This window comes from Neolamprologus multifasciatus, chromosome 8, assembly GCF_963576455.1.
Source record: "Neolamprologus multifasciatus chromosome 8, fNeoMul1.2, whole genome shotgun sequence".
NCBI lineage: Eukaryota > Metazoa > Chordata > Actinopteri > Cichliformes > Cichlidae > Neolamprologus > Neolamprologus multifasciatus.
Genome location: NC_140446.1, coordinates 9,955,556 through 9,971,654, shown reverse-complemented (window position 1 = coordinate 9,971,654; position 16,099 = coordinate 9,955,556). Strand labels below are relative to the sequence as shown.

At 43.0% G+C, this 16,099-nt stretch overlaps 1 protein-coding gene across 1 annotated transcript in view; it reads right to left on the bottom strand.

The window, feature by feature from the left end:
* Positions 1–16,099, bottom strand: part of msh2 (mutS homolog 2 (E. coli)) — a 19,744-nt gene extending 3,645 nt beyond the window's left edge. Inside the window, exons 1-15 of the mRNA XM_085170938.1 lie at positions 15,844–16,099; positions 14,668–14,816; positions 14,295–14,579; positions 13,958–14,104; positions 13,567–13,716; positions 9,736–9,869; positions 9,056–9,255; positions 5,270–5,379; positions 5,063–5,186; positions 4,501–4,651; positions 4,296–4,393; positions 3,708–3,959; positions 3,321–3,525; positions 2,983–3,230; positions 2,683–2,858 (exon numbers count right to left, since the gene is read on the bottom strand). Coding sequence (XP_085027064.1) covers positions 2,683–2,858; positions 2,983–3,230; positions 3,321–3,525; positions 3,708–3,959; positions 4,296–4,393; positions 4,501–4,651; positions 5,063–5,186; positions 5,270–5,379; positions 9,056–9,255; positions 9,736–9,869; positions 13,567–13,716; positions 13,958–14,104; positions 14,295–14,579; positions 14,668–14,816; positions 15,844–16,051 — 2,637 coding nt within the window. The 5' untranslated portion in view covers positions 16,052–16,099. The remainder of the gene's footprint in view (positions 1–2,682; positions 2,859–2,982; positions 3,231–3,320; positions 3,526–3,707; positions 3,960–4,295; positions 4,394–4,500; positions 4,652–5,062; positions 5,187–5,269; positions 5,380–9,055; positions 9,256–9,735; positions 9,870–13,566; positions 13,717–13,957; positions 14,105–14,294; positions 14,580–14,667; positions 14,817–15,843) is intronic.

Genomic DNA, 16,099 nt, shown 5'->3' with positions numbered 1-16,099 from the left:
GGCTGGGTATCGTCACTGATTTCTAGAATCGATTCAATTCCGATTCACAAGGTCCCGAATCAATTCGATCCACGATTCGATTCAATTCGATTCGATTCACTTCGATTTGAATCTGGGAAATTTTGACAGTCAGAAATATTATAATTCAGATCAGTACATTTACATATTTTTGTATCTATAAAAAGGAAGCTGACACTCGCAAGACTTTATCAAAGGTGTGAGCATCACAGCAGATGCCTTTGTGTCAAAGTAGCTGAAGATAAAACACAGAAAAACATGAAGGTGATTTTCCTCACCTGGGATTTTATAAAAATATTCTGCAGTACTTCAAAAACGAAAGAAAACCATTAATCAACATATGAACATTACCTCTGAAGTTACAGCGGTTTTATTAGAGACACGGCTAAGCGTTTTGCATTTTGCATAATTTTAAAAAGTTTAAATTTGTTCAGTATTGAACGGCAGAAATTCTGTTTTCTTTTCGGAAGTATATAAAACGGAAAAACAAACGTCGGCCGACAGTGCTGTAAACAACGGTAGACTTGTGCGTAACAAGCAAGCGAACAGAGAGAGAGAGAGCTGTGCATCGTGGTGGAAGCAAAACAGTAAAAGTCAGAGTGAATACATGACGATGTTTATGTGAGGCGTAGTTTGGATCTTCTTTTGCTGCTGGTTCGGTCAATATTGTTTGGAGAGAGATCAAAATAACAGCTTTAGAATCAGCGCATAAAGGGCGTGAACACAAAGCGCGGACCCGCCGACAGATCAGAATCAGCGGGCTGTCGGCTTTCAGCCCCGACCGTGAGAAAGGCGACATCTAACTGATTCTGATCCGCGGGTCGCGCTGTGTGTTTAAGTCTTTGTGCAGAATCCGTGTTCCTGCTCTCATTTACTGTCTTAGCTGTTTGGTGGTTGTTGACATTTTGTGAGATTTCACCAGAGATTCTGGCATTTCGGGCAAAATTAATTTATATTAAAAAATCGATTCAGTATTTTAATGAATCAATTTTACGTTATCCAAGCCAGAATAGATTTTAATCGATAAATCGATTATACAAACCCACCCCTACTTTCTTCTGACTGGCTGCCTCTATCTATAAGAACACAGCAACAAGTGTATTTTTTTTCCCCTTCTTTATACTGCTATGCTTGTTACATTCCTTCACCATGGAGAATAAAATATCTGTCTTTTTACAGTGTGAAAATATCAAAGGAGGAAAAGGGCTCAAAGCGACAGTTCTGTTATCCTTCACTGTCAGTAATTAGTAACGCTATCAGCTGTTTGTAGCAGCGAGGAGTCTTTTGGGGTGGTGACTTTCCTAGAAAGGGGTTGCTAGTTCTGAGATTCTTGCCTCAAGTTAACTTTTATGTCTAATCGCAGATTTTCAATAGAGGTTTTATTTACTATGATAAGACAACCTTTATTAGCCCCACGTGTGGAAAATTTGTTGGGTTAAGGCTGTCGACCTTTGCCAGGGCAAGGACTGAGCACCTGAGCTTGCACCTTCTGAGGAAGTCCGATGTGGATCTTGACTTGTGTTGTTCATTATCCTGCTGTGGACACCATCCTGTTTTCGTCTTCAGCTTTTTAAAAGATCCAGACCTTCTGCTACTCTAAAATCCGACTAATATTTCCCCTGTTACGGGGGAATTCAAGTTTGTGCTACTGGATCTTGCTTAGGAAAATTTCTTATCACATCTGGCTCTGCAGTGAAACAGCTGAGATAAAACGGAACTGCACATGAAGTCTTGTGAGTAACTAAATTGTCAGAAATTACCATTGTTTCAGTGCCACCGAGCAATCATTTTGCTTGCAGTCAGCCAAACTAGTGCAAAAGATAATGTTAACCTATGTAGGAATCAATAGGCTGAAGTCTGATGACTTGTCCTCTGGGGGCGAAGGCCAGTATTTCAGACTCTCAGAGCCAGTAGATATCCAGAGAATAAGCTCAACAGAAATGGGGCAAAATGGTGGTACGGTGATTAGTCGCACAGCAAGAAGGTCATGGGTTCAACTCCACCATCTGGCCAGGGCCTTTCATTGTGGAGTTTACACGTTCTCCCCTTGTCCTCAGGGGTTCTCTCTGGGGTCTCCGGCTTCCTCCCACAGTCCAAAGACATGCAGTTAGTGGTGTGAGTGCGAATGGTTGTCTGACTCTCTGTATTAGCCCTCTAACAGGCTCCCGTTCCTTTGACAGCTTCAAGTGTATTCTTATTCTTGCCCCCTGCCCTGACTTTTGGTCTCTACACTTCTTTTAATACAAAATCTGCTATTATTAGGAAGACTAGTAGTCTCCGTTTGCAGCACAAACGCACATTTATGCCTCTTTTCCACTAGTACCAACTTTGCTCAGCTCAAATGTGTTTTTATGGTTGTCCCATTAGGCGGCAGACCCTGTTACCAGGTACTTTTTTTAAGCGTCTGATCTGGGGGGAGCAAAATTCAAAATCGCCATTTATGGTTCAGCGGGAAATTTACACCAAAAAAGAGAAAAGCGTCCCTATATCGCCTAGCACCGCATCTAAATCACGGATGCCTGCTTCTGAAAGAAGATGATTTGTAGACAAATACATCACTTGTACCAACAATGTAGTGTTTATTAAATGATAAATAAATGTCACTATGGACACCGCGGTGTCTAGATTATGGTGTTGGTATAATAGTGGAAATCTGAGCCTTACCTGCTTGTCTGTCTTTCGCCTCTTAGCCTTGGGCTCCTCCTCCTGTTCCAACTCATCTCCTGCAGGTTCTTGGAATTCCTCCAGCTCCTCCGCTTTCTCCTTCGCAGCGGCCAGCACTGACGGCGGGAAGCAAGCCAACTCGGCCACGTGGATTCCAAAACTCTGGTCACACACGCCTGAAGACAGAGACGGATCACTCTAAAGGCGCTCTGGGCTGATCATAATCGTTTGTTGAGATTAACATTTTTAAAAGCACAAAGCTGCGTTAACCCCGAGCGAAACCACGTGCTGCGTGCTGACCTGGCTTGACTCTGTACAGCATTGTGAGCATGTTGTGCGACGTCAGGGCTGTGACGTGCAGGTTGTGGACGATGGGCTGCTGAGCTGCCAGCGCCGTCAGCTCGTGGAAGTGGGTGGCGAACAGGCAGAAGCAGCCGATTTTGGAGGCGATGTGCTCGCTGATGGCCCAGGCCAGACCGAAGCCGTCGTAGGTGGACGTGCCTCTGCCGAGCTCGTCGATTATGATGAGCGACTTCTCTGTGGCCGAACTGTAACAACAACACAGACGATGAGAAAACCTTCACATATCTGCTCATCAGTTATTTGTACAACTATTAATAAAGCTCGTCTGTTCTTACCGCAGAATGGCGGCCGTCTCTAGCATCTCGGACATAAAGGTGGAAACTCCTTTCACCTGGCTGTCTCCTGCACCCACCCTTGCCAGGATGCTGTCAATCACGCTAAGCTCCGCCTTCTCGCATGGCACAAAGCAACCAATCTGAGCCATCAATGCGATCACACCCACCTGCCGGATAAAGGTGGACTTGCCACCCATATTTGGTCCTGCAAAGGTTTGGAAAACATAATGATTATCGAGGTACTTCCAAGACTTAATGAAAGCTGCGTTTATTACGACATAAGGCTGATTTTTACAGTGATGGGCCTCATCAATGACAGCCAGACAGCCCACATGGGAGAATTTGCCTTTAAATCCACCCTTGACTTAATCTGTGCTTATTTTTCACCTGTTATGATATAGAAGCTCTTGTCTCCCTGGACAAAGCTGATGTCATTAGGTATGAATGCAGTGTCTGCATCCATCTCCATGCAGGGATGTCTGGCCTGCAGCAGGTCCACGCGCCTGCAGCCATGGTCAAAGAGCCGGAATTGAGGCCGAACGAACGGCACAGGAGCAGACACCGATGTGACGGCAAAACTCGCCACGGCATCCAGCTGCGCTATCACGTCGCTGAGCGTCTGGAGGGGATCCACGTAACCTGACGGTTTAAAACATTTAGAGCCTTAAATGAACCATCGCAGGCGGGAGACCGCATCATGTGCAGGCTCCAAAATGATTTTGTATTTGATAAAAGAAAGACCGTAACATCACCAGTTCTTCGACGTCTATGCAAAAAATTCAAAGTGATGTAGATCTTACTGACCTTTAAAGAAAATGTGAACGAAATCAATTAAACGGAAGGTCTCACAAAGCAACTTTCATACAATTATGGCATTTCCAGTTTTCACGCAATCCGGATACAATCGTTTCCTGTGCTGTTCAAATCGATGCCTTGCTGAGAAGACAGTGAGCAGCATGTGATGAGATTCCTCACCTGAGGCAATGTTGATGATCTCTTTGACGATGGCGTTCTGGGCTTCCTCATACTCCTCCCTGCTTTTGGTGTACTCCTCGTTCAGAGAGCTCAGCTTACTGCAAGCGAACATACATCGGCGTGAATCATCATATGGCAAAACCCCCCCCGAAAAAAAACGAGCAGCGTTATACGATGCTGACATTAGAGGCGCGGTGAGGCACACCTGTTGGTAAAGCGCACACCGTTCTTCTGCACATCCAGAGTGGTAAATTTCTTGTTGTTCCTCAGACTCTTTTCCTCCTTGCATGTGACTCTCAGGTAAAATCCCAGCACGGCGTTTGACTCCAGCTTCACTGTTTTACCCGCCTCCAGACCTGAAACACAAAGTTACACCAATCTGTTTAAGCATGAAAGCCAAAGTGGAAACCTTCCTTTAGACGGCCGTCACCTGCCTTGCACAAGGATTGCTGCGGCACCAGGTTAGTTAGGACACACAGTCATTAGCCACTATATTAGGTACACCTGTTCAACAGCTCATTAACATAAATATCCAGAGAACCTATTTAGGAAACTACCCCTTTTTGTTTTCATGTAGGCGCGCGCGCGCGCACACACACACACACACACGTTTAAATTTCAATTAAAAGAAAAGAATTAGTATTAGGTTATTTATCACTATATTCATGTCATACTTTACAAGTTATTCCTCTAAGAACAGATTCTTTGTATATACCAATTAATAATGTCAAGGTTATTGTTTTATATTATGTATATACTGTAATCACCTAGTTCTCTGGCTGCACTGTTCAGCACGGTCTGCATGCGTTTTTCCAGCACATCCATCTTTTCTCTCAGCTCACTCAGCACCGGATCAAATGATGCCTTCACCAGGTACTCGTGGTGGTCAATCTACACGAAACAAGAAATAAGTCAAATGCACAACAGGCTGTGTGCAAACGGGGGGCAAAATACTTTGAAGCAAATGAAAAGACCTGGTTCATGTCCAGTGTGGTTTCAATCATCTCTTGGTACTTGGTGAAGTCAGTCTGCAGGTCTCTGAGAGGCGAGAGGAATACTGCATTTAGCAGAACCTTGTTGCTACCTGCAACACAAACAAAGTATTAGCCTAAATTTTAGCTAAAAATAATAATTCATCTGATAGTTTCATGAAAAACAGCATCCTTTGTTTACACACAGTCAGCACGATGAAGCAACAACAATCTTTGAACTCCAAATAACAACAATTAAGAAACTGTCAAATCAGCTGTATGAAGCAGACAAGACAGCATCCCTGTATGGAACGCCAGGACTGCCATAATGAATTCATTAAATACACCATTAAATAATTAATTAAATGTGGCAATAATTAATTAAAATCAGAACTAATAATAACATAAATATTTACGACACATGTAATTAATTAATTATTGACACATTTAATTAATTAATAACACATTTAAATAATTATTGACAGTTTTAATTCATTATTTAATGATTTATTTATTTATTTCATTTTGGCACTTTTGTCTCCTTCATCTCTCTCCTTGAAATAATTTTATCTGTCAGCCTCACCCATCAAACTAAGTGGGCAGGGTTAACGCTGCCATGCAGCTTCTCTAACATTTGATTGGTTGCCGTGCAAAGTAAGTCAAGACAGGTCGATCCTAGATAATTGATTGCTTGTGTAGACTTGGGGCAGCCAGGTATCCCAGAATGCATTTCAAATCACAGGCAGCAATGGTGGTAGTGTAGTTTTAAAATACCCGTTTTTCTGTCACCAACTACACTTTGTTTAGTTTTCATTTAAAGATTCTCATTTTCACCGAACGATCGTCTCTTTCCGCCTGGTCTTGTGTCTCTGTGCTTCTGTAACATAAAGAACGAGCTGACATTTTTCTCAGGACACCTGCGATCAGCTCAACAGGCCCTCAGTTTACCTGCATGCATCCTCCTCCTCACCTGTCAGCGGTTGTTCAACACCTGCTGCTCATTCAAGAAACATGCCCACGTTACCTGGTGATAGTCACGGTTTAACTGGGCAGCCGGTGGTCGATATAACACAATGTCAGCACACTTTTCTGCACAAGATAAGTAAATATAGTTTTTTTTCCCAGAGCGCAGAGCTGCTGGAGCTTGTTTCCCAACAGAGCACTTTATAGGCGAACCCACTTTATCAGCAGCTGATGTCCAATCACCGGCACACAGCTTTGAAACCTCAGCTGAGTTTTAGCTCTCAGTGGTTAAACGCTGTTTTATTTACAACTAAAACTGAACTGATTTACGGATGTTTAATGGTTCACTGGCACATGTGTTAGACTGAACCATTTGCTTTTCTTTATCTGGTGTGTTTTGGATTTAACAGTGAATTTTGAGAGTAAACTGACTTATAAAATGTTTTAAAGAAAGAGAAGAGTAGGCGCATTTCCACTGAGAGGAGCAGAGTTTGCAACAGCGTGCTCATCATGAAGACTGCAACCTGCACAGAAATATTATATCATCTGTTTTTTAATAGTTATTCAACTGTATTCTAAGCACCAGCGATCTGCTAAAATTTTTAGAGTTTACTTAACTAAAGATAAATGAGGTTAACATATAATTTGTGTGATTTTTTTTTCTCTCCTTTTTTTCTTTTTTTTTTTTTTTTTTTTGCTTTTTTGGTCATGTTATGTTTAACTGTCAAAGGCTTGTTACAAACTATGAAACACATTGTGCAGACTTCTGGATGTTAGAAGAAAACTAATACTGCTCATGAATGAGACTAAAGGCAGGAAGGTGTCCTTTAAAACTAAACATGTTAATAGGACCTCCCTATTATATCATAGTTAAGGATATAGCACGTGTATTTCAGTAATAGCCTACTTATTTCAGTGTAGTGGTGAACAGGCACACAGCTCCGTGGGCGTTATCTGTGATACTCCTTAACTACAATTTATCCAAGTTAACGTCAGTTAACCATTCAGACAGTCCTTTTGCAATGAAAAGCATAAACACCCATGCTGCCGGTAGGTTTCCGCTGTACCAGCTGTTTACATTATAGCTGCTTATGCAGTAACCATGGTAACCACGGACTTTGAGCGGCTGGATCGACGGAGGTCAGACAACAATTTTACATATATGATCTTAAACCAGGACATAGCCATTATCCGTCCTGGCCTCATATCAAATGTGAACGCAGACTGAGTCTGTGTTTGACGTTTGCTTTATATCTAATCTTCCTCTCAAACATTTAAACAGCAGCGAGTCTGCAGCTGAGGGAATACAAACTCAAACTGTCGGAACAGGTTTGCTCGTTTCTTGCGTGTATTCATTTGGTGATTTATTAAATGTATAACTGTTATTCTAATCTGCTGCTGAGTCTCTTACGTTGATGAAAACGCAGGTAACACAGATCACGGACACCTGTTCAACCAATCACTTTCATTCCACTTTGATCTGCGACAAACTGACGGTTCATCTCTGTTACAGTGTTGCGTTAGACTGCTATATTTTTGTGTTCTTTATGCTGTAGATTTTCACGTCTCTGGAATAGTTGGCAGTAATAAGGATGATTTTCTGTAAAATCATATTGATATGACCCGTGACATTCGTAGATGACAGTTAGATCAGTCAGCTGGGGAAACTGGGTTAACTCATAGAGCTGAAGATATCGTGGATATGCTGACCTCGCTCCGTGGTGTACAGGGGCGTTTACCCTCATGATTATTATTCACAATAAAAATATTAGCCGAACATCATGAAGTCTGTATGTGTTTCATAGTGTTGAACAACCTTTGTACAGTTAAAGCCAGCAGTTACTACATGACGGAAACACCAACGTTATTTCTTTTATGCATTTATACGCAGGTCACGCTGATTACTGAACAAAAACCGAAAGATGAGCTGTTAATCAAATTTATTTATTCTCTCTCCTCCTTAAACATGTTTTTAATGTTTTTTTTATCATTCAGAATTGGCGACTGAAACACGTAGGACACATAAGAACATCAGGAAATACAACCCTGATAAATATAACCTCAGTAAAAGAAGTCAGTGTCAGCGGGGGTTATTACAGCTGTGTACCGGGGCCTGCGCTTTGTCGGTGGTAATAACAGCTCGATTGCTTGCGAGGCAAACGGGTCTATCCCACGCTTTGCCGTGAGACTGGGCAAACATCTCCGAAATCATCGAGTCACTTTTGCAAAGAGGCTCTATCTTGACAAACCGACCAGACATCTGAAGATTAAACCACTACATTCTCGGCTAAAAAAACATTAAAACGGTATTTGGTGACACACAAACAGGGTTTTTCAAAGTTCAGTTCTGTTAGTTTCCACATGCCGGTTGTTGTGTGCTAAAAACAATGGCCACCAGGCAAAAGCAATGGTTTTGACTCGATCAGCGTTAACCCCGCCCCCTGAGTTTGATGGGTGAGGTTGACAGATAAAATTATTTCATGGTGAGACCTGAAGGAGTCAACTGTGCCAAAATTAATTAATTAAATACACCATTAAATAATTATTTAAATGTGGCAATAATTAATTAAAATGTTAAATAAATAAATAAATAAATAATTAAATGTGTCAATAATTAATTAAATGTGTCATTAATTAATTAATTACATGTGTCGTAGATATTTATGTAATTAATTATTTCCGATTTCAATTAATTATTGCCACATTTAATTAATTATTTAATGGTGTATTTAATTAATTCATTATGGCAGTCCTGGCGTTCCATATCCCTGCAGCCTGCAAAACAGATTGTAGAGTGAGGTAAACAGTGTATAAGCTGCAGCTTACCCGAGTATTTCTCCAGAACAGTGATAAGAGTTGGTATTTGGCTCACAGCCTGGTAGACACGATAACAATCCTGCAGCGTTGCCGTGTGACGGTGAAACTTCTTGGCCAGTCGATGAAGATCGGGAAACCGCCTCAGCAAATCGTCCTGACAGGTCTGCCTCAGCACAGAGTCGCACACAAAGCTTTCCACCAGGTCAAGCCTGCACAAAAATGTCCTCAGTAATTTTAAGTCCTGTAGACTGGCCTCGCCCAGGCCCGGACCTCAGCGTTATCGAAGCAGTATGAAATCATCTTTGACTGAGAACAAAACAAAATGCAACCAACATCCAAAGAAGACCTCTGAATGTCCTCAAGGAAGCCTGGAGAAATACTCCTAAAGACTACTCAAAGGAATCACAAGAAAAAATTGCCTAAAAAAAGTTCAGTTCCGAATTTCCATGTATGTGGACATATCGGTAAATTTCTGCATCCATTTCAATTTTTCCTGTCAAATGACAAAAACATGGGGGCTGATTCATAATACCATACTTCTATTCCCTTAAATGCCTCCTTTAAATGTATAATGTTTGTTAAGCTAAAGATGTTTGACTAGAAGGTCTTATCGCCTACAGACCTGGCATATTGCTAAGTTGGATTTGTTGAAGATACAGAAACCCCCCCATCCCTCATCACTGTATTACCTCTCCTCTATTTTAGTTTTGTCCATGAGGGGCTGTTTGATCCACTGGTTGACCAACCGCTGACCCTGCGGCGTACGGCACTTGTTCAACAAACCGGCCAACGAGTGAGCTCCGGTGGTGTCGTCAGGTGAACCCTGAAATATACAATTTAATAATAATAATATAATAATAATAAATTTTATTTATGAGCGCCTTTCAAGTCACCCAAGGACACTTTACAATAGGATAAAACACTTAGTAAAACAATGGCAGAATAAGAACAATAAAACAAAAGCACAAGATAAAATTAACAAACAGTGGATTTACAGTGAATATGCAGATTTGAACAGATGAGTTTTGAGTTGGGATTTAAACTGTGGGAGAGAACCAGTGTTTCTTATTTCTGGGGGCAGCGAGTTCCACAGCCTGGGAGCAGAGCAGCTGAAAGCTCTGCTTCCCATGGTGGTGAGCCGGAAGGAAGGTACAGCAAGCTGGATAGAAGAAGAACGAAGTGAACGGGAAGAACGGGTGGTGGTTAACAGGTCAGAAAGGTAAGGAGGAGCGAGGTTATGAATGGCCTTGAAGGTGAGCAGAAGAAGTTTGAATATTATCTGGAATTTCACAGGGAGCCAGTGAAGTTCCTGAAGAACAGGGGTGATGTGTTGGTAGGAGGGGGTTCTGGTAATAATGCGAGAAGGAGAAAAGGTTCTGGAGAGGGCGTAGACACAACATTTGATCTGAGTTGCTGGTGGATGTTATTGATTTTCGTAGTCCAGAACAGCATCAAGGAGTTGCAGGTTTCAGAGGAATAGAAGTGCGGTGGTAAAGCGTTGGGGGGTTGAATTAGTTTGTTGAGAACTGAAAACAGAGTCCTTGCATTACCCTCATAAGAACTGATAATACCAGAGTAGAAGCTTTGTTTGGCCTTGTTGATGGAGTCTTTATACTGAAGTACATGGTATTATTATAGATTTCTGAATCAACAGTTAAACCAGATTTCTTATATTTACGCTCTAGCTGCCGAGCTTTGGCCTTCAGAGCTCGGAGGTCAGAGGTAAACCAGGGAGCAGAGCGAACGAAGGAAACAGAGTGGGTTTTTACAGGAGCCAGAGAATCAAGGACAGTGCGTAGACAATTATTATAATATAACAACAAATCATCAGGAGTAGAATAGAAGTCCGGAATCTGAACATTGTCCAAACTGGTAGTGAGAATGTCCATATCAATGTTCTTGATGTTGCGGAACGAGATGAGACGGGTTGGCTTGGTAGAAGAGCAGCAGAGACTGAGATTAAACGAAAGGAGGAAGTGGTCAGTTATGGGGATTTCAGTAGCAGAAAGATTTGAGGGAGTAAGACCAGAACAGCAGACCAAGTCCGGGGTATGTCCTTTAGAGTGAGTGGGAAAGTCGATAAATTGTTTAAATTCAGAGCCTTCGAGACAGAAGGAAAAGTCTCTGGTGAGCAGAAGGTCATTATTGTCCATGTGAATGTTGAAATCTCCCACCAAGATCACATTTGGGGAGAAAGATGAAAGATGGGTTAGTAGATTAGCAAAGTCACTGAGGAAGACAGGGTTAGGTTTTTTTTTTTTGGGGGGGGGGGGGGGGGGGGGGGCGGTATACAGTAGCTATGATGGTGGGAGTGGGTCCAGTCAGCTCACATGCAAGGACCTCTAGAGAACTAAAGGTATCAACATTAACTGGCAAGAATTTCAAGTGCTGGCGAAAAAGGATCGCGAGACCACGCCCACAACCTGAGCAGCGGGGTTTAGAAAAGTAAACAAACCCCAGAGGAGCAGATTCGTTTAGCTGAGAAAAGTCATCAGGTTGTTGCCAGGTTTCAGTTAACCAGAAAAAGTCAAACTTACGGTCAGATAGGAGATCTTGGATGAGAGATCCCTTACTAGTCAATTAACGAATGTTTAGAAGACCGAAGTTGAGTGGAGTATCTTCTTTTTTGCTAATCGCGGTGGGCGCCCTGGGCAGGTGGGCTAGAGATTGATGGTTGACAGTAGGGCTGCTCAATTAATCGAATTTTAATCACGATTACGATCTGGGCTTTCAACGATCATTAAAAATGACTGAGCCGATTATTAGCCCCTCCCTCGTGCTTTACTCTCGCGCTGCTCCATGTGGCAAATCAAGCGCACCACTCTGCATTTCGAACACGTGTCACAACAATTAAGAGCAGCGGTCCCCAACCTTTTTTGCGCCACGGACCGGTTTATGCCCGACAATATTTTCATGGACCGGCCTTTAAGGTGTCGCGGATAAATACAACAAAATAAAACTAGTACCGGTACCGAAAAAAAGTAAATTTATTCATAACACACGTGAAAAGACCAAACGACTCACGGACCGGTACCAAACAACTCACGGACTGGTACCGGTCCGAGGCCCAGGGATTGGGGACCACTGATTAAGAGGACCCGAGGGAAGCTCGGAAAGCTAAGCAGAAGTTATTTGGAGAGGAGAGTGACTGCCGTTGGTTGAAAAGAGAGGTAAAAAAAACTTCAGTGGTGTGGAAACATTATGGGTTCACGGAGTCAGACGTGGATCAAGTAGACATAGTGTGTAAACTTTGCTACAGTGTCGTAGCTGCACCACAGAGCAACACTGCAAAGTTCACTAAACATAGATGTTTACATTTTTCATTTATTTTTTATATTGCAAACATTTGCACCGTTATCAGTATTTGCACACTATTTTATATTATTTTTTGACAATCTTTAAAGCCATTATTCAATACATTGTTATTGTTAAATAAATATCGTCAAATAATCGAGATCTCAATTTCAGTGAATATAATCGTGATTATCATTTTTGCCATAGTCGAGCAGCCCTAGTTGACAGCCCGATCAGGGTTCCTGCGAGGGCGGCGAGTAGCAGACCAGAACGATTTAGTTCCATTGGAGTTATGGAAAATCCTGCGGGACCCGCGATGGATGTATATCCGGCGAGGCTGGAAAGTGATGCCCGGGTGGTAGTGGAGCTCCGCCGGCGATGGGAGCGATAGCTGCCCGCAAAGGCGCAGGAGCTCTAGCGGCTGTATAGCGGAGCAGTCCAGCTGTAGGATGGTAGACGAGCGTCAGGAGAATCCAAAATAGTGCCGACCAGCTCAGGAACATCTTGGTCCACATTTTTGATTATGTGGAGGAAAAGGAGCCAAGCCGGCCGGAGCAACGAACAGGTAGGCTAAAATAGCTCAAACAGTTAAGCTAGTGCAGCTCACTGAGAAGAAGACTTGAGAACACATTAAGCTGAAATAACAGAAGTTGAGGACAAGCGTTGCAAATCAATCCCTGGCAAAGATCGATCTGGTCGTGAGTGTGAATGTCCCTGTTCATTCAAATCTGAATCCAAATAATCCCAAATGTACTGGTGAGTAGCGGCAGCCTGGCGCGGCAGCCTGGCGCGGCAGCCTGGCGCGGCAGCCTGGCGCGGCAGCTTGGCGCGGCAGCCTGGCGCGGCAGCGTTCACTCAAGCCGGAATTTGCATGTTAATCGTGAATTTAACAGATGAATTACAAGTGATGCACAGACACATTGGGAATATTTTTATCACAGTCATATGTATTTGCTACATAACAGAAACAAAACAGGCTCAGTCAATAAAATCAACATGTGACAGCTACTAGAATTTGAAAGGGTTGCTGGTTTTCTAAATTTCTTGCTGATCATTCCAAATTTGTGCTTTTGAATTCTCTAAATCACATCTTTTTGTTTTTCTAGCAGAACAACAACCACAGTTCCTACAGAGCCTCCAACCACAAAGAGCCAAGAAAACAACACTTGTTATTCTGCTGCTCTTATCAAGATGAAAACTTTGAGGCGTTGACACCGGTCACTTACCTGGAAGAGATTAAGAGCCCTGACAGCGGCGTTGTCCAGCCTCATGTACTGACCCAGGTCCAGAGTGGTCAGGTTGAAGGAGTTGAAGTTGGACTCATCAGAGAGCAGTTCAAGGAAACGCACCACTGCAGCCAAACATGACATTGCCACCTGAGAATGACATCACACAAGGGACGCTATGGTCAAACTTCCCACATAGTGACCTGTTCGTATGCATGGCCTTCAGCCTGAGTGTGTCATTTAGTCGGCAGGAGCTGTTATGACTGGGATTTTATCAATACAGTTAATGATCCCAATAATGCTTAGTACTAAATGTTGTTGTAAAATAAAGACAAAAGTTTTTTCAAACCACCACCTTTTGTCAAAATGTTTGTTTTTTCCTGTTGTTCACCTGTTTGTCCAGCTCAGCTAGGGTGTTGCTCGCCACGGTCTCCCCTCTCTTTGCTCTCAGCAGCCGGTTGAGATCCTGGACCATGTCCTTGCTGTTGAACTCAGCTCTCTTCCTATGAGAGACTAGCATGCCGCCACGCTGCACCACCTACACAGACATACAAAAACAACAATATACTCCCATCACAATCTCTGCTTATGCAGCCAGAGTATTAATATTAATTTTTTTAAGTCAGGCCTGGTTTAAAGAAAAGAACACTCATTTAAAGATTTCCCATTTTGCAAGACTGATGTTCATACTGATTTTTTTAGCATAAGTAATTACCGTGCCCACATACCTCACGCAGTTTACTCCCATCAGCGTTAGCTTCCCCCTGAGCCAGGAGACACTCTTTGGGACTGATTTGGACAAGCAGGGATTCCAAGTTGGAGAATATCTCATTGTCTGGAAACTCGCACACTCCCATCGTCCTCTGGGCTGCATCCACATACCCGACCCCAACAACACGCTGTCCATCAGCTCCGGTTGCAAGCCGCACAGCTACGACACCTGCACAGCCCTCTGAGCCGCTTTCCCCACCAAAAAGGATCTCCTCAAGCTGAGTCAAGTTTCCTGGAGAGGCCTGCATTTAGACATAGTAGGTAAGATCCAGAGTTGTTTTTTAAACAAGCAGAAACCACCCTGTTATGTCTCAATAGCCAGCACAGTACCTTGTACTCAATCTTCCAGTCATGCTCCTTGCTGCTCTTGCTGTGGTTCCTGTACACCTCCACTCTGTACTGCCTCACCAACAGCAAATCTTTCGCAAAGGCCTCAAAGTTCAGCTTGCTCAGGACCACACTCTCCAGCTTGCGACTCCCTGTTGACCAACAAAAACATGTCAAATTCTTTGTAATGCGTTCGTCATGGCAGAGAGTGCTGGTGGTTTCAGTACATGTCCAAAAACCTCCTGTGTGGGCTTCCTCTTTCCCTTCTGCCTGGCAGTTCTAATTAATGATCTTCTGTCTAATACATCCACTATCCCTCCTCTGTACATGTCCAAATCCTTGCCCCTCCAACTTTGTATCCAAAATGCTCAACCTGAGCTGCCCCTGTAATATAACCGTTTCTAATCCTGTCCATCCTCCCAATCACTCCCAATTAATTAAAATCTTAACATCTTCAGTTCTCCCTCTTGTCTTTTTCTCAATGCCACCGTCTCTAAACCATACATCACAACAGGTTTCACCTTCCCTTTCACTCTTGCTGCTACCCTCCTGTCAAAAATCACCCCCGAAACCCATCTCCACCTGCACCATGTTGTGCACTATCCAGTGCTCTCCATGGTTGACTCAAGGTATTTAAACTCCATCGTTTGTCCTAGTGTAAAATTTAGAGTCAACACAAAGGTACAAGTCATGCAGGTTTTTGTGTTGTATGCTGAAAACTACCACAGAAGAAAGGAACTGCAGCTAGCTATAAAGACTAAAACATCTAATATCTGAGTGAAGCAGTTTTTGTTCTCCATGTTTTTCTGTCAGTGACCTCACAGGAAATTTGTAGCTCAATGACTTATCTCCATTTAAACAAATGAAAAGAAGCAGTTAACAGCTTGAAAGTCCCTGAGACAATAAATGAAAACACTTAACTGTAAGATGACCCCTCATCATTTCCCACAAAAACATACTGTCCAACATTTAATTAGCCATGGCAATGCTTCTGAACGTACAGGACCTGCTAGGGCTGCAGCTAATAGTAGCCACCTTAGCTACAACCTGTGAAACTCTTCCTCTGGCTACACGTTCACACAGACTAGGTTAGCGTAATAGTAAAGCACCGAGGCAACCCTCGTCCCCTTGTTTAAAAGCGCCAACTGAAGTTAGCTTAGTGCACAGCTAAGCTAGTACCTGAACCCAAATACTTGATGACCCCGTTCGTTTTGAAAACCTCCTTCGCCGCGAATATGGCGTCTTTCCCGTGAACCGTATAATATTCGTTACGGTCAAATATCCGGAATGTGGTGTCCGGCTTCTCCGGCATGGAGAAAATGAAGTTAAGAAAGCCGTGCTCGGCTGCGCTGTCCATGGACAGGTTCTGTTTCGGCTGCACCGCCATCCTGGAATCTCCCGCCACCGAGCAGAACCAAACAGGAAGTTGCGTTGA